Here is a 19,220-nt window from a genome sequence, read left to right as displayed (position 1 = left end):
CTTAAGCGGTGTGCTGCCCATGCACTGCATGCCACGGATTTATAATGCCATGACTGTGGACTTTGGAGAATATCTGGACTACTCTTAGTCTTTATACTGGGTGATACTTCATAATTTAATTTTTTTTCCTTTTTGATCCAAAGTCCATTTTAAAGTGAGACATCTTTAAGTGGATCTGTCAACAGACTTCACAGTACAATTTATTTATGTTTGTACATAAACTTAGACCCTATGAGACTGATGTACTTATTGTTAAAATCCATCTTGGATAATGCTGTTAGAAAATTTATTTTCAATTTCCATCCCTCTACCCCGATTGGCAGCTCCTCAGTGTCCCTGTTTCATGCTGCTGAAATCACTTATATATAACTTTTTTATCGGTATAGGGACTGGCTGTGTTTCTTTGCCTGTAATTAAAGGGACATTTTTATCTCATAAAGTGATTATACGTAGACTCACTTTATTATCCGTGAGAATTTGTCCTCGGGGACCTCTTAGGCTGCTTTCACACTACGTTTTTTTTAACATGCGTCATGAACGTTTTTTTGCTGTAAAAGTGGATCCTGTTTTTACAAATAAAAATGCATGCAAACGCATGTGTTATTTTGCAGGATCCTGCCACTTGAAGTTTATGGGCGGGCATTGAAGTCATGTGATCGGGAGTGAGGGGAACTGAACGTGATAGACTGGGAGCCGGCATCTGACAGCTGCAGATGCTGGTAACCAAGGTAAACATCGGGTAACTAAGCGAAGTGCTTTGCTTGGATACCCGATATTTACCTTGGTTACGAGCGTCCGTAGCTGCTAGGAGCCGGGCTGCCTGCTCCCTGCACTTGTAACCAAGGTAATCATCGGGTAACTAAGCGAAGCGCTTTGCTTGGTTACCCGATATTTACCTTTGTTATGAGCGTCTGCCGCTCTCAGGCGGGGAGGGGGAGAGAGAGACTGATCACGCCAGGCTGGTTTCTGGGCATGCTCAGTAGAGCAAGCAGGATCCTGTCTATCAGCATGCCAGCGTTCACATGCGTTTGCGTGCAGTATAGTCAGGATGCAGTGAAAAACAGTATTTGGACACAGCTCAAAAACGCTACAAGTAGCGTTTTTGAAAAAAGTTAAAAAACTGCAAGTCGCTGGATCCTCACTATAACGCACGCAAACGCATGTTGACGCGAGTCCATTGCAAATGAATTGAAATGAAAACTTATTTGCACTGGATCCATTTTTGCGTTAAAAAAACGTTCATGACGCATGTTTAAAAAAACCTGGTGGGAAAGCAGCTTAACTAAAGTAAAAATCAGACGTCTATATATCACGGTCCTATGACTGTCCATGATGCACAGACGGACCACGGGCCTCCTTACCCAAACGCAACAACATCATATACGCTTATGAGGATGATATACGCTTATGAAGATGGTGAGTTGGGTTCAGAGACCCACAGTAAGTCCAAACATTGCAGACTGTACCCATACTGTGATATATGGACGTCTGATTTTTGTCTAATCCTCAGAATAAATAGGCTGTAGCATTATTGCATAGGGCTAGCTTCAGTCCCCTGCACAGCTAGGTGGACAGATGAGCCAATGTGCAGGGAAAACGTAAAAGTTGTTGGATAGGGGTCCGAGAAGTAAGGCCATCACTGGTCATAAAAGGATGACATTTACTGCCAATACTATACCAGTGTATAACATTGAAATGACCCTTCCCGACATATTTACTGTTATTTTAGTGTATTGAACAAGTGACCAAATAATTACAGGATTGAAATAAATAAAAGTTTAAATCACCCCCTTAATAGATATAAAAGAATCCACGCTGTACATGCAGACACGTGCAGAATTTGTCTAAGGGCCATATTTGTCAATGTGCAAGGCAGTTAATCATGGCAGTTAGACAGGGCACGACTCGGGTAAGTTTTCCTAATAATCTTGTTTCTAGTTCATTTGTGCTACAAATTGTGTTTTCATTGTTGATTTGCTTCCTCTATGTTTTAGCTACTGTTTTCTTCCAGGTTTTCCTCCCTTTCATAATACTGTGCCCTCCATCCACATCAGCCCCTCTCTCCTCCTGTCTCCCATCTACCAGTCACACGCTTGTCTCACATTCTTACAACACTCAAATCCATCTTATCCCACCGTACAACGCAGGAGATGCTGTCACAAGTCACTGGACCATCTGCTCACGCTCTATTCTCCTCATAGATCCAGGAGACATCTCTCCTAACCCAGGCCCTTCTTGTACTAGTAAAGTTAATTTTTTTTCTTCTGCATACAGGAACCCTTCTAATCTCCTTAACCTCCATTACATGCCTTCTCCCGTCTCCTTTGCCTCTGGAACTGTGTACGTAACAAGTTCCCCTAGATCCATGACTTCTTCAGTTCAAATTCTCTTAACCCCTTCACGACAGGGCCAATTTCTGTTTTTGCGTTGTCATTTTTGTCTCACCTTCTTCCCAGAGCCATAATTTAATTTTCCTGTCCACATATACATATGAGGTCTTTTTTGTTTTCTTTTTGCGGCACGAGTTGTATATTTTACCTCATAGTGCTGAAAGAAAATCCAAATGTGTGGTAATTGTCGAAACCCCCCCCCCACGACTCTGACATGGTTTTTTGGAAATTGTTACTACAGCGTACATTTTTTGATAACAATGACCTCGCAATAAGATTGTCCTCATCCATACAACTACACCGATACCAAACATGCCCAGTTTTTGTTATTATTTTAGTGGTGAAAAAAAAATCAGCAGTTTGCAAAAAAAAAACAAAAAAACTTTTGCGGGGTTGTGTCGCCATCTTCCAAGATCCGTAACGTTTTTTAGTTGATGGAGCTGTGTGATGGCTTTTTTTTTGCAGGACAAGATAAAGTTTTTATTGATACCATTTTAGAATAGATATGATGTTTTGCTCACTTGTTTCAGCATTTTTTGTGCTATTGCGGCAACCGAAAAAAAAATAATTTTGGCATACTTTAATTTTTTTTTTACAGTATTTACCAAATCTGTTAATTATTTTTATATTTTCATAGATTAAACACTTTTGAATTTGCCAATACATGTGTATTATTATTATTATTATTATTATTTTTATCTTTATTTTTAATGAGGCAAATGGGAGTAATTTTATTTATTTTTTAATTTAAAAATAACAAACATTTTTATTTTACTTTTCACTGTTTTTAATCGTGCATTTAGGGGATTATAATCTGTCATCATCTGATAGTTTATGCTATATACAGTAGTGCCACAGGATTGCTTGATATAGCAGAAATCACAGTCTCCTTTGAAGCTACATACAGGTTTGAAAGGATTTCTGCTAAGACGAGTAACAAGGTCTTCAGGAGACCCCCAGCTGTCATAGCACCCCATCGGTGACCTGCAATCATGTAACGGGAGCAACGATGGAAGCTTAAAATAGTGCACCCCCATGCCAGTACATGATAAATACCGCTCTCAGACGTGGATGGCGGGATTTAACAAAGTTAACAATCACGGACCGAACTCGGCTCCGCCCGCGATTGTCAGAGGCAGGTCCTGGCTGTCACACACAGCATTACATGCTGGGTATGGAGCGGGGTCACCCTGTAAGTTTCACATACCTGCTTCTGACATGCATCGTACATCTACAGTGGATATACGGCGTCTTCACCTTTTTTGAGTGTCGCTCTGGTCCCACAGTGCCATCTTATGACTGGTCGGAAGTCAGAACTTACATCACAAGCTCTGAATACAAGTCTACAAGTGCAAGAATGAGGCCAGAATTAGGCTCTCATAGACTTGTATTGAATTTTGACCTACGGCACGCTCCATGAAACACTGGAGCTGCCAGCAGGTCACAAACTGCCCAATACAGACCGGATCAACACTGGAAACAGGTGAATACATCATAGGGTGAACCAATGTCAACGAAAACCGAGATACCACTGTATATGAAAATTGTGATGTGCATTTGTATTCAGCTCCATGTAGTCTGACACCCCTAAATAAAATTCTGAGGCACCAGTTGCCTCTAGAAGTCACCTAATTATTAAATTGAGTCCTTCTGTGTAATATAGAATTTCCTTTACACTTTATAAATATCTTATTTTAAAAGAATCCTATGAAAAGTGATCAGAGCCGATGTATGTGCCCCAAAATTAAAATGTCAGCTCGCCGTGCAAGGAACAAGCCATCGCACCGCTCCATCTGCGGGAAAATAAAAATGTTATGGACCTCAGAGATTGGTGACATAAACAAAATATTTTTTTATTCTTAGCTTTTTTTTAAATACGTAATATGCACCGTGTATATGTATGTATATGTGTGTGTGTGTGTGTGTGTATATATACATGTGTATATGTGTGTGTATATATATATATATATATATATATATATATATATATATATATATATATATATATATATATATATATATATATATATATATATAATATTATAATATATTATAATATATATTGCAAATGTATGTAAAGCGCTGTGGAATTAATAGCGCTATAAAAATGAATACAATTATTTATTATTATTACATATATAATAAAATATATATATATATATAATATATGTATATATATATATATATATCTATATATATAAATAATTAATATTATATATAATTAATATTAATATATATATATATATATATATATATATATATAATTAAAAAAAAAATATATATATATATATATATATATATATATATATTTTTTTTTTTTTTTTTGATTGTCTGGTTTCAAGGTAATTATGAAACCAGACATACCGTAGAAGAATCATGTTGTCGGATGATTTTACTGCACAGTCGTTGCAATCAAATCAAAATCCAAAAAACAACTGTGTTTTTTACCATTTCATCCCTATTGGATTTTTTTTCTTCTGTTTTTCAGTACTTTATATATAGTAAAATGAATGGTGTTGTTAAAGGGTTATGAACCTCTAGGACAACCCCTTCTGATTCCACATTTCCCCCTGGTAAAATAATAAAGCCTATACTCCCCTCCCGTACCAGCGAGCTTCCAGTAATGCTGCAGTTCGCGCATCACGCGAGCCCTTTGTCCAGTCAGCATCGGCTTCCTTATCCCCACCTTCGAACCAAACAAGCAATCAACAGGAAGTGACTGGCAGCCACAGCTCTCACTTCCTGTTGATGGCTCGTTTGGTCCGTAGGCGGGGAGAAGGAAGGTGGCGCTGATTGGATGCAGAGCTCGCGTGACGTCACATGAGCCCCAGGAACGTTATCCGCTCAAACTGAGCCGATACAGGAGGCGAGTATAGGCTTTATTATTGGCTTTATTATTTTACCAGGGGGAAATGTGGAATCAGACCGGTTTGTCCTAGTAGTGGAAAACCCCCTTTTAAATACTACAACTCATCCTACAGAAAAACAAGCCCCTGTACGGCTATGTCAAGGGAGAAATAATCACTTGTGATTCTTATAAGAAGGGTAGAAACAAGGGAAAGCGCTAAAAATCAACCATAGGGGGTCAATGTAAACGTTTGGGGGGTTTTTGTGTGACCTATGAAGAAAAATTCCAGCTCTAGAAATATGTTGTCATATATAATCGCTAAAAGTAGTAGAAAATGTTGGATTTCTAATAGCTAAAAATATTGTGTCCAGCGTCAGTAAATATACTCGGTGTTTCCTGATGCTCATTCTCGTTTCACTGCACAAATATGTATAGATTTCTAATAAGGTGGATGTAAGGATTTGTAATGGTCCCATTTGCTTTCTTCTTCTCGCAGGAGAACATTGCAGGCTCAGACATGGCTACAGAGGACTATCCCATGGAAATCCATGAGTATCTGGCCGCCTTTCATGATTCTGTTGCCACAGTTGATGAAATGTTAAACAAAATGATGTCCGTCCCCAGGTCAGAGCTTCTCCAGAAGGTAAATCCTAAACCTTATGGAAACCAGTGATTAGAGGACATTCACAATGTTACAGAATAAGGCTGCTTTCACACTACGTTTTTTAGCATGCGTCATGAACGTTTTTTTTGCTGCAAAAGCGGATCCTGTTTTTGCAGAGAAAAACGCATTCAAACGCATGTGTTATTTTGCAGGATCCTGTCACTTGAAGTTTATGGGCGGGCATTGGAGTCATGTGATCGGGAGTGAGGGGAACTGAACGTGATAGACTGGGAGCCGGCATCTGACATCTGCCGAGGCTCGTAACCAAGGTAAACATCGAGTAACTTGCTTGGATGCCCGATATTCACCTTGGTTACGAGCGTCTGCAGCTGCTAGGAGCCGGGCTCCCTGCACACGTAACCAAGGTAAACATCGGGTAACTTGCTTGGATACCCGATATTTACCTTGGTTACAAGCGTCTGCAGCTGCTAGGAGCCGGGCTCCCTGCACACGTAACCAAGGTAAACATCGGGTATCCAAGCAAGTTACCCGATGTTTACCTTGGTTACGAGCCTCCACATCTCTCAGGCGGGGGAGAGAGGGAAGGGGAGAGAGGGACTGATCACACCAGGCTGGTTTCTGGGCATGCTCAGTAGAGTAAGCAGGATCCTGTCTATCAGCATGCCAGCATTCACCTGCGTTTGCGTGCTGTTTAGTCAGGATCCAGCAATTTGCAGTACTTGGACGCAGCTCACAAACGCTACAAGTAGCGTTTTTGAAAAATGTTAAAAAACTGCAAGTCGCTGGATCCTCACTAGAACGCACGCAAACACATGTGAACGCATGTTGACGCGAGTCCATTGCAAATGCATTGAAATGAAAACGCATTTGCACTGGATCCGTTTTTTGCGTTAAAAAACCGTTCAGGACGCATGTTAAAAAAAACGTAGTGTGAAAGCAACCTAAATTTAGGATTTTGCAGCATAGTGTATTATTACTGTATTTATTGTATTATGGCCCCTACATCTCCTACATGCTCAGGGGATGTGGAGTCTTGTGACCATAATACAGATCCTAAAATGTGTCCCCAGCGGCCGTCTAAATAATGTGTACTGATCCAGGTAATAAGCTTTTATGTGCCCACATCAGTGAGAGCAGTATTGTATGATTTATTTTTACCAATTCTATAGGAGCAGGATAAATCTTATGTATTCACATGGAAGGATTTTTTATTGTTGTTTATGCCTGATGGTGTCAGTAATGCTCTGTGGTGAATAAACTACATGGCCTTTTGCCAAGTCTCTGTCATCATCAATGGATTTTAATATGTGAAATATGCGTTGAGCGCACATCAACCTGCAGTGCAGTTTCTTAAAGGAGCAAGACAAGTAAAAGTTTATGAGAGAGCTTTTAAAGTAAATCTGCCACCAGATTTTACAATACAAGATACATACATTATTAAGTGTACCATATGAGGCTGGTGTACTTACCGTACTTTGAAAAGCTATGTCAGAATGGCCTGTGTAAATGTTTCCCTGCCTAATTTTTAATATAGTTGCACTCTGAAATGCTAAGATATAGTAACAATTAATATAGTAATATGAACATGCATTACTACGAAGAAAAAACACATAAAAATTGAGATACTTCGCATATAAAAAAAAAGCCAGTTTTATGTGAGCCCAACAGCCAATTTCAAGGCGACCTCTTAATGTTGAGTTAAAAAAACTCCAATTTATGGTTAGACAGGAACCTGCTAATACAGCATTTAAAATTGCCTAAGGATGAAGAGCAGGACTGCTCAATCGCAGAAGGCATAACACTGTAATCTAAAAAAAAATTGATGGTACTGCTACCTGCTACTCATCAGCCTAAGGCGATTTTAATTCTCTATAAGTAGATAGGGACCCAACATTAAGGGATTTGCCTTGACCTTGGCTGTTGGGCTCTCATAAAACTGGCCTATTTTATATGCTAAGTATCTCAATTTTTATGGTTTTTTTCTTGAAATATGAACATGCATTGCTGCTTAGAAAAAAATATAAAAGTTCAGATCCTTACAGTGGCTCAGTGGTTAGCACTGCAGTCTCGCAGCACTGGCGTCCTGGTTTCAAATCCCACCAAGGACAACATCTGCAAGGAGTTTGTATGTTCTCCTTGTGTTTGTGTGGTTTTTTTTCGGGTTTTCTGGTTTCCTCCCACACTCCAAAGACCTAATAATGGGGAATTTAGATTGTGAGCCCCAATAGGGACATTGTTGCTGATATACAGTTGAAACCAGAAGTTTACATACACTCTCTAAAAAGACACATCTGCAGCTTTTTTCACTGTCTGACATGAAATCAGAATAAACCTTTCCCGTTTTAGGTCAATTAGGAACCAAAAATATTTTTATTTACCAAATGCTAGACTAATGAGAGAGAGAATGTTTTAAGGTATTTTTATTACTCTCTGCAAAGTCAGAAGTTTACATACACAAAGAGTGCTATGCCTTTAAACAATATGGGAGAGCCCATATGATGATGTCATGTATTTGGAAGCTCCTGATAGGTTTATTGGCAACATCTGAGTAAATTAGAGACACACCTGTGGATGTATTTTAATGCACACCTGAAACACACTGCTTCTTTGTGTAGCATCATGGGAAAGTCAAAAGAAATCAGCCAAGATCTCAGGAAGAGAATTGTGGACTTGTACAAGTCTGGTTCATCATTGGGTGCAATTTCCAGATACCTGAAGGTGCCTCGTTCTTCTGTACAAACAAGATGGGAATGTCCAGCCATCATACTGCTCAGGAAGGAGATGGGTTCTGTTTACCAGAGATGAAAGTGCTTTGGTCAGACATGTGCATATCAACCAAAGAACAAAAGCAAAAGACCATGTGAAGATGCTGGCGGAAGCTGGTAAGATTGTGTCTTTATCCACAGTGAAACAAGTACTGTATCAACATGGGCTGAAAGGCCACTCTGCCAGGAAGAAGCCATTACTCCAAAAGAAACATAAAAAAGCCAGATTAATGTTTGCAAATGCATGCAGGAACAAAGACCTAAAATGTTATAGACATGTCCTGTGGTCTGACAAAACTAAAATTGAACTGTTTGGCCATAATGATCATCGTTATGTTTGTAGGAAAAAAGGAGCAGCTTTGAAGCCTAAGAATACCATCAAACAGGGGTGGCGGCATCATGTTGTGGGGTTGTTTTGCTGCAGGAGGGACTGGTGCATGTAACAAAATAGATGGCATCATGAGGAAAGAAGATTATGTGGCAATACTGAAGCAACATCTCAAGACATCAGCCAGGAACTTAAAGCTTGGGGGACATGGGTCTTCCTAATGGACAATGACCCACAGGATACTGCCAAACTGGTTACAAAGTGGCTTACGGATGACAAAGTCAATGTTTTGGAGTGGTCATCACAAGGCCCTCGTCTCAATCCTATTGAAAATGTATGGGCAGAGCTGAAAATGCCGATGTGAGCAAGGCGACCTACAAACATGGCTCAGTTACACCAGTTCTGTCAGGAGAAATGGGCCCAAATTCCCACCAACTAGGGTAAGTTCACACAGTGCATTTTTCGCGGCGTTTTTGCACGTTTTTCGGGTGCGTTTTCGGCCTCAAAACCGCATAACTTTGCTTCCCCAGCAAAGTCTATGAGTTTTCATTTTTGCTGTCTGCACACAACTTTTTTTTTAGCTGTGTTTTTGAGCTTAAAAAAAAAATGGACATGTCAATTCTTTCCTGCGTTTTTCTGCGTTTTTCCAATGCATTGCATGGGGGGAAAAAACACAGAGATCAAAAACAGCCAAAAACGCACCAAATCGCGGTGAAAACGCATGCGTTTTTTGTCGCGGGTGCGTTTTTTGCGTTTTTAGCGGCCAAAAACGCAGCGTAAAAAAAATGCAGTGTGCGCACATAGCCCTATTGTGATAAGCTTGTGGAAGGATATCCAAAACATTTAATCCAAGTCATACAGTCAGGGCCGGCGCCAGCACCCGGCAAACCCGGTCAAATGCCGGGGCCCTGAGCTGCCGGGGGGCCCACTCGCGGTGGCAGGAGTGGCGCACCGCTACTCAGGGGGGCCCGGTGGCCGCGCTGTCACCGCCCCCCGCCGAGGATCGAGCTTTCAATTGCATCGGCATCGCAGGTGCCGATACAATTGAGAGCAATGATGAGAGAGTCATCATTCTCCCCGCTGTGACTGTCGGCGTTCTTCTGACAGCTCTGCAGAGGACCGCGGTGACGTCATCACTGCGCGCCTGCTGAGAGGTCAGAGCGAGCGACCGCAATGGACGATGCGCCGAGGAGACCGGATCAGCGGGGGAACGAGGAAAAGTGAGCCGCCCCTCTACTGACACTGGGCTCCCCCGACTCACAGGCCGGCCACTACACAGCGGCACTAGTACACATAGGGGCCCGGCAGCCGCTCTGCGTCTATGTGTAGTGCTGCTGTGTAGTGGCCGACCTGTGAGTCAGGGGAGCCCAGTGTCAGTAGAGGGGCCCCTGACCTGGAGAGGCCACCAGCCATGTCTGAGCTGCAGGAGAGCTCCTGACCTGCACAGCAGACGGAATCTCCATCCTGCAGGACCTGCGATGACGTCACGCCCATGTGACTGTGTGGGAGGAGACACAGGAGGCCGGGCAGAAAGCAAGATACTGAATCCTGAAGGAGATAATGGACACATGATGACTGGTAATAAGAAAAGAGGGGACATGAGGGTGAGGGGGGCTGCAGGGTGAGGGGCATATGAGGGCTGCAGACTGTGACAGAAGCATGTGAAGGGGTGCAGAGTGTTTGAGAGGGGTAAGTTGGGGTACAGGCAGGGTGAGATATGTGAGCAGGGTGTGTGAGATATGGGGGTGTATTGTGTGTGATATGGGGGGTGCAGGCTGTATGGGGAGCAGGGTATGTGACATATGGGGGTGTATTGTGTGTGATATGGGGGGTGCAGGCTGTATGGGAAGCAGTGTGTGTGTGTGTGTGGGGGATATGGGGGTGCAGGCTGTATGGGAAGCAGGGTGTGTGTGTGTGTGTGGGATATGGGGGTGTAGTGTGTGTGATATGGGGGTGCAGGCTGTATGGGAAGCAGGGTGTGTGAGATATGGGGGTGTAGTGTGTGAGATCTGGAGGGTGCAGGCTGTATGGGGAGCAGTGTGTGTGTGTGTGATATGGGGGGTGCAGGCTGTATGGGAAGCAGGGTGTGTGAGATATGGGGGTGTAGTGTGTATGTGATATGGGGGTGCATGCTGTATGGGGAGCAGGGTATGCGACATATGGGGGTGTAGTGTGTGGGATATGGGGGGTGCAGGCTGTATGGGGAGCAGTGTGTGTGTGTGATATGGGGGATGCAGGCTGTATGGGAAGCAGGGTATGTGACATATGGGGGTGTAGTGTGTGAGATCTGGGGGGTGCAGGCTGTATGGGAAGCAGTGTGTGTGTGTGTGGGATATGGGGGGTGCAGGCTGTATGGGGAGCAGTGTGTGTGTGTGTGTGATATGGGGGGTGCAGGCTGTATGGGAAGCAGGGTGTGAGAGATATGGGGGTGTAGTGTGTGTGATATGGGGGTGCAGGCTGTATGGGAAGCAAGGTGTGTGAGATATGGGGGTGTAGTGTGTGAGATCTGGAGGGTGCAGGCTGTATGGGGAGCAGTGTGTGTGTGTGTGATATGGGGGGTGCAGGCTGTATGGGAAGCAGGGTGTGTGAGATATGGGGGTGTAGTGTGTGTGATATGGGAGTGCAGGGTGTGTGACATATGGGGGCAGGGGCGTAACTACCGCAGTCGCAGGGGTCGGAAGGAGAAGAGAGGTACTTGTTTTTTATTTTGCTGGCTGCATGACACATGGAGGCCTGGGGGTGCTGGCTGCATGATACATGGAGGTCTATGGGACTGCATAATAAACATGAAGGACACCTTATACATGGACTAGAGGTGCATTATACATGGAGGAGTATGGGGCTGCATAATACAATATGATGATTTATGGCGCTACATTATAATACATATAGCACTATGGGGGCTACATTATAATAAATGGAGAAATATGGAGGCTACCTTACACATGGACTATGGGTGTGTGTTATAAAACATGGAGGACTGTGGTGCAGTATAATATATGTAGTACTATGGGGTGAATTATAATACATGGAGAACTATGGGGGTGCATTATAATATATGACGGGTTATATGGGACCCTTTATATTATACGGAAGGCTATGTGGGGGCCATTATAGTATTTGGAGATCTATATATAAGGAGGACAAAGATACAAGTATGGGATGGGAATGTTTTGTGCTGAGGGAAAAAGGCTCTTTCCCTCAGCACCCAGCTTTCCCATGCTCTGCTATACATCTCTCAGCACCCAGCTTTACTCTGTTATGGGAAAGCTGGGTGCTGAGGGAAAGATGGATATCAGAACATGAGAAAGCTGGGTACTGATAGAGGGATTTCAGATCATGGGAAACCTGGGTGCTGAGGGTAATAGCCAAGTGTCAGCATCATTATCCTGTACCCCGAGTGTCAGTGTCATTATCCCGCACCCTAAGTGTCGGTGTACGTGGAGGGGGGCCCCGGTCCAAATTTTGCACCAGGGCCCATCAAACTCTAGTTATGCCACTGAGTATTAATCACTGTATTCTACATGAGGGTGCCTACTGCTATCTGGCTCTGCACTGTGCTATATACAGGCTATGCTATATACAAGCTGTATGCTACATGAGGGTGCCTACTGCTATCTGGCTCTGCACTGTGCTATATACAGGCTATGCTATATACAAGCTGTATGCTACATGAGGGTGCCTAATGCTATCTGGCTCTGCACTGTGCTGTCTGGGTCTGCACTGTACTATATAGGTCTGTGTACTACATGAGGATACCTAATGCTATCTGGCTCTGCACTGTGTTATATAGGTGGTGTGTACTACATGAGGGTGCCTAATGCTATCTGGCTCTGCATTGTGGTATTTAGGGGCTGTGTACTACATGAGGGTGCCTATTGCTATCTGGGTCTGCATTGTGCTATATGTGTGCTGTATACTACATGAAGGTGCCTAATGCTATCTGGGTCTGCATTGTGCTATATGGGGGCTGCATAGTGCATACGGGGGCTACATAATACTATATGGAGGACAATGGGGGCTTCATAACACAATATGGGGGCTGCATACTACTATACCCCCAGAGTTGTATGTCCCCTCCACCCAGGTGCTGTATGTCCCCCCCCACCCCAGAGCTGTATACACCCAGAGCTGCATGTCAACCCCCCACCTCACAGCTGCCCCCCCCACCTCAGTCACTGCCCTCCTCTAGAGCTGTATACCCCTTTCCTCAGTAATATGTATTCCCCCCAGTATTGTGTTTGTCCCCAGCCTCTCTTGTGATGTATATACAGCAGTGTTAGTGTGCCCTATGTGCGGCCAGGTCTGTTAGACAAGCCGGGAGGTGAATGAGGCTGTTGCCGGCTTCCCAATATTAGAAATATATATACAGGATAAATATATAAAAATAATGTGTGTGTGTATGATGTGTATCTATCTGGCAGTGTATATGACTGTGTCTAGATTTATGTCTATTTATGTGTTTTTGTGAATTTCTCTTTAAATAAGTATGTGTACGTGTGCCTGTATGTGTATGTATCTGTGCATGTCTGTGTGTGGATGGGGCCCACTGAGACTCTTTCGCCCAGGGCCCACAAAAACCTGGAGCCGGCCCTGCATACAGTTTAATGGCAATGGTACCAAATACTAATGATATGTGTGTAGCCATTTGACTTTGCAGAAAGTAATAAAAATGCCTTAAAACATTCTCTCTCATTATTCTGACATTTGGCAAATATAAATAATTTTCGTTCCTAATTGACCTAAAACAGGAAAGGTTTATTCTGATTTCATGTCAGAGAGTGAGAAAAACATGCAGATGTGTCTTTATAGAGAGTGTATGTAAATTTCTGGTTTCAACTGTATGTAAAGCAGTATGCAATTAAAAGCGCTATATAAGTGAATATATATGTAATATGGAAATATAGCGGCTCAATATTGCCACAAAAATGTAAAGTGCTGTGGAATTAATAGCACTGCTATATTAGTAAATAAATATATTATTATTACCAGCCGTGAAGAAGGAGAATTTTATACACATCTGAATAGTAAACCGAGCTTTGTGCTTGGATCTGTAGGCTATAGTGTTTGCTTATCAATTTAGCTGGTTTTGTCAAGCTGTGTGTCCAGTGATTACAATGGGGAGGCTCAATTTGACTTATTTTTCTTGTACATTCTCCTAAACAAAGTCACAAACATGGCAAACTGTTTTACAAATGCATCCTAATGAGCAGTGAAGCAGTCACACAAATCAGCTGAAATGTTCCCTTCCTTCTACCAGGACTCTTAATTTACTTAATACTTGAGACTATTGTAATTTATCATATATGTAATAAAATGTCCAGTGCATTATGTACACCAGCTAAAGAAAGAGGACATAGCTGTTTTATAAAGGGTTAGGAGGACACAGCTGCTTGTAAAGGGTTATTTATATTGCCCAGAAACTAGCAGCAGCCAAATCACCCAGGGAAGGCTGTAGGATTTACCTGTACTGCTCCTTTTATTGTCCTGCAGATGCTCCATTACATTCAGAGATCAGTCTGCATTTGCCACATATGTATACAATCCAGTCAGCATGACGTAGAGACTCTCCTGTGTTTACATGCTGCACCCTCCCAGGTACCGCACATAATGGTATTGGGAGACTACAACGTGAGCTGACTTCAGTCTCCCTCTCTTATAGGGTCAGAGCTTTTATCACTAAATAAGTGAGATGTTTCAATTTTCCTAATTACATACAGTATATTTTAGAAGTTTAAATTTGTTCTTCTTTACTACTTTGAGGTTTATCAGGAAGTGATGGGTCCTCTTTAAAGGGAACCTGTCACCAGATTGGGGGCCTATAAGCTGCGGCCACCACCAGTGGGCTCTTATATACGGCATTCTTACATGCTGTATATAAGAACCCAGGCCGCTGTGTACAACATAAATATTACTTTATAATACTTACCCTAAACAGTCGCTGCAGTGGAGTTGGGCCATATGGGTGTCTCCGTTCTCCGGTGCCGGTGCCTCCCCTTTCGGCCATCTTCGTCCTCCTGAAGGCTTTGTGCATGACCCGTCCTACGTCATGCACACTTGCAGTTCCCGCGCAGGACCTTAATGCCGGCGAGTGTGGATGATGTAGGACGTGTCATGCACCCCGGCTTCAGAAGAAGGACGACAAAGATGGTCTAAAGAGGAGGCGCCGACATTAAAGAACGGAGACGCCAATATGACCCCAACTCCACTGCAGCGACCGTTTAGGTAAGTATTATAAAGTAATATTTATGTTGTACACAGCAGCCTGGGCTCTTATATACTGCATGTTAGAATGCTGTATATAAGAGCCCACTGGTGGTGGCCGCAGCTTATAGGCCCCAAATCTGGTGACAGGTTCCCTTTAAAGGGAACATGTCACCTACTCACCTTCGGGGCGGTCCGATATGTTCCTGTCCGATGGGCGTCACTGGTCTCGGAAGGTATTGGTCCTTCTTTATCTTTGCGATCACTGTCCTGCTTCTTGCTGCGTGTGGATGACGCGTCCTTCATAGCGTTCCTGTGCACATGCACTTCTCTTTGCCCTACTGAGGCCAGAGCAAAGTGCTGTAATGCGCAGGCATGGGCATTCTTTCACCTTTCCCCGTGCCTGCACATTACGGCACTTTGCTCTGGTCTCAGAAGGGAGAGGAAAGTGTGTGTGCACAAGTGGCACAACGGAGGTCACTGTGTGGATGACATAGGACGTATTATCCACACGGAGGACGGTGATCACAAGGATAAAGGAGGTGCCGGACCCGAGAGCAGCCGATGCCCATTGGATTGGAATGTATCGGACTCTCCGCAGGTGACAGGTTCCCTTTAAATTAGATTTTTATGTTAAATGTATGTTTTGTTTTTCTTTCTTAAAATTTCCATTTCATTTTTCATTTCAATCTTCACAAAGACCACTTGGCCTAATATTAGACGCAGACTTCTCAGCAGTCTTCTTATCATCACAGACAGATGACTCCACTATACACGAGATGACACAAGATCCACTGTTCACAATAGTTAAAGGGGTGGTTCACCCATAGTTTTTATTTTCTAGATCGATATTATATTGAGAAACAATCTTTCTCTCAAATACCTTATGTTGGCAATAGTACCTGTGAGAGGCGCTATTGCAGACCGCTGTTTCCCGCTCTGTAACCCCTGGGCTCCGTGACCTCGGGGATCCGGTGATGTCACGTCAAGTTCCGGATCACGTGACATCACCGCGGCCGGCCCCAGTCTTCCTGACTCACTGAGCTGTGGGCAGTGTTTCACCACTCATCACAGCCCAGTGTGTCTCCTGCTTGCCGCACTCTGCTGGGAGGGAGGAGGGAGCAGATGGGCTGTGACGAGGGGTGAAGGAACAGGAACTTGACGTGACGTCGCCGGAACCCTGAGCTCACGGAGCCTGGGGGTCACGGAGTGGGGAACAGCGGTCCGCAATAGCGCCGCTCACAGGCACTATTGCCAACATAAGGTATTTGAGAGAAACCTTGTTTCTCAATATAATATCTATCTAGAAAATAAAAAATATGGGTGAACAACCCTTTAATATCACAGCTCACCTCCTCCCTCTCCTTTCATAAAGCCTTTACCCAGATTATACCATGCTCAGATAACTATAGTGTCTGTATCAGTCCATTGATGCTAATATCCAAGTGAAGAAGTACGTTAAATTTTAGGCCTAGTGTAAAAATTGGAAGAATTTTTTTTCGTTTACTGATATTAAATTTAAAGGGAACCTGTCATGAGAAATGTCCCCTAAAACCTCACAGATTCCCCCTCTGCAGCTCCTGGGCTGCATTCTATAAAGGTCCCTGTTATGATTGTGGCCACTTTCTGACCGAAAAAAAGTGTTTATAAAGTTGTACCTTTTTTGCTTCTGATTCTGTAAATCCGACACGGGGGCGGGCAGCCTGATGGCCGTTAGTCTGCCCCCTGGTCCTGTATGCCGCCCCCATCGCTGATTACAATAATGCTGGACGCCGCCCCCTGCTACATCCATCGCCGCGCATGCCCAGTGCCCATCTCTCGGGGATGAGCACTGTGCCTAGCGTCACCGCTGGTGACGTGCACGCAGGGTTAAGATTATGGGCGGTGCTGTGATGTTTATTCCTAAGCAACCGCCCATAATCGCGGGACCGCGCTTTCGGTGTAGTCACTGCTCCGCGCTCTTCCCATCTATTTCCTGCCTCGGGGCAAGATGGGAAGGAGGCGAAGTGAGGTCAGCAGCAGCGCGCTTGCGCAGAAAGAAGCAGGCCGAGGGGGAAAGCACGGTCCCGCGATTATGGGCGGTTGCTTAGGAATAAACATCACAGCACCGCCCATAATCTTAACCCTGCGTGCACGTCACCAGCGGTGACGCTAGGCACAGTGCTCATCCCCGAGAGATGGGCACTGGGCATGCGCGGCGATGGATGTAGCAGGGGGCGGCGTCCAGCATTATTGTAATCAGCGATGGGGGCGGCATACAGGACCAGGGGGCAGAATAACGGCCATCAGGCTGCCCGCCCCCGTGTCGGATTTACAGAATCAGAAGCAAAAAAGGTACAACTTTATAAACACTTTTTTTCGGTCAGAAAGTGGCCACAATCATAACAGGGACCTTTATAGAATGCAGCCCAGGAGCTGCAGAGGGGGAATCTGTGAGGTTTTAGGGGACATTTCTCATGACAGGTTCCCTTTAAAAGAGCTGTTTGTGCTCCACCTTTTTATTGCACACCGTTCCTCTTTAGGTCATGTACCCCTTTATATAATGTAACCTTCCTAGCTGCCGTCATTGTATGGGTGTGCGGAGTTCTTGCAGTGCTGCCAGTTACTCCGTCACTATTTTGGGCTGAGTACAGTAGATGGCCGAGCCCTGGCGTCTCGCACATGATCCCGGAGTCGTGGCCGCACACAGTTTCTCTGGAATCGTCCGGCCCGTGTCTTGCCTCTCGGCCTGCAGACCTCCATCCCTCTGAGGGCCGGTATATTTCCCGGCTGGCTGCAGGGCTCTGTGTGTCCCAGCGTTTATGGCCGCCTCATTTCCTGCCTCCTCAGTGTTGACATCTCGCTCTCAACCACATCAGACCTATGGGATGTTATAGTAACAGCCTCGGTCTTAGGAAACCATCCAGCGGAGGCGCGGGCGGTCACAACATTTATAAATAAACACTTTGTGCTATGCCGTAAACCCATGATATAAGCTCCTCGGCACACACACGCCTAAGCACCTTTTTTAATTGCCTTTTTTCGTGTGGGATATGGGACATTTCATGCATTATGTAACTTATTTTCTTTCGTTGCAGATAGACCCGATGGAACAAGCAAAATTAGATTTGGTGTCTGCATACACATTAAATTCTCTATTCTGGGGTAAGTACGTCTCTGCTACTGATACTGAAAATGGTAGGGCTGGCTAGGAAAAAGGGGCCTAATCTTGTATTTCTTTTCCATTTAGTCTACCTGACGACTCAAGGGGTTAATCCTAAAGAGCACGCAGTGAAGGACGAGCTGGTAAGAGGAGTCATTTATGTGCATTAAATCTGTAAAATGCATGTAGTGCTAAATAAGACCAGAACTCCGATATTGATACGATATTTATGACCCATCCTAAGAATAGTTTATCGATGGGGGTCCGACACACCGCACCGTCACGGCTAACTGTTATCAGGTCCTGCTGCCCCCGGAAATACACAATGTATGACAAAGGGACATCATGTCTTCAAAAAATGTTTAGTGTTCATTTAGCCCTAAGCCACACGGCGAGAAAAACGGTGCGAGTGGAGAGCGATAAAACATTGCATTCCCCTCGTACCAATTTTAGCCTGTGTGTCAGCACACATGAGCAATTATTTTCTCAGCCCTAATCGGACCGAGAAAACAATCGCAGCATGCTGCAACTGTAATGCGAGAGTCTTTCTCTCACCCATTCAAGTGTATGGGGTGAGAGAAAAATCGCACTGCACTCGCTGTACACCGGTGTACCGTCAGTGCAGTGCGAGAATGGCAATAGCTGGCTACGGAGGGGAGCGGGAGATAAATCCCCTCTCCCCTCCTCCGTGCCGGCCGCCCCCCCGCAGCTGAGGTCCACTCGCACAGTCGGACCTCAGTCGCAGGGACACTCGGCCAGAGGGAGCCGAGTGTCATGCGAGGATCGCACTAGTGCCCCGTGTGGCCCCGGCCTTACCCGTCTGCTCCAGAGCCACCTGCAGCGATGAAATCACCTCCATCAGTTGGATGATCGCTGAAGCCAATCACTGACCTGAAAGGTGAATGCTGAGGCCAGACG

The 19,220-nt window shown here is 44.3% G+C and overlaps 1 protein-coding gene across 1 annotated transcript in view; it reads left to right on the top strand.

Annotated features, from left to right (window-relative positions):
- C1D (C1D nuclear receptor corepressor) overlaps positions 1-19,220 on the top strand; it is an 81,360-nt gene that overhangs the window by 21,600 nt on the left and 40,540 nt on the right. Inside the window, exons 2-4 of the mRNA XM_075338054.1 lie at positions 5,735-5,881; positions 18,238-18,304; positions 18,390-18,445. Of these exons, the coding sequence (XP_075194169.1) occupies positions 5,756-5,881; positions 18,238-18,304; positions 18,390-18,445 (249 nt within the window). The 5' untranslated portion in view covers positions 5,735-5,755. The remainder of the gene's footprint in view (positions 1-5,734; positions 5,882-18,237; positions 18,305-18,389; positions 18,446-19,220) is intronic.

Source organism: Anomaloglossus baeobatrachus, chromosome 3, assembly GCF_048569485.1.
Source record: "Anomaloglossus baeobatrachus isolate aAnoBae1 chromosome 3, aAnoBae1.hap1, whole genome shotgun sequence".
Classification (NCBI taxonomy): domain Eukaryota; kingdom Metazoa; phylum Chordata; class Amphibia; order Anura; family Aromobatidae; genus Anomaloglossus; species Anomaloglossus baeobatrachus.
The sequence above is the reverse complement of the archived record's forward strand: the minus strand, read 5'-3'. Positions and strand labels throughout refer to the sequence as shown.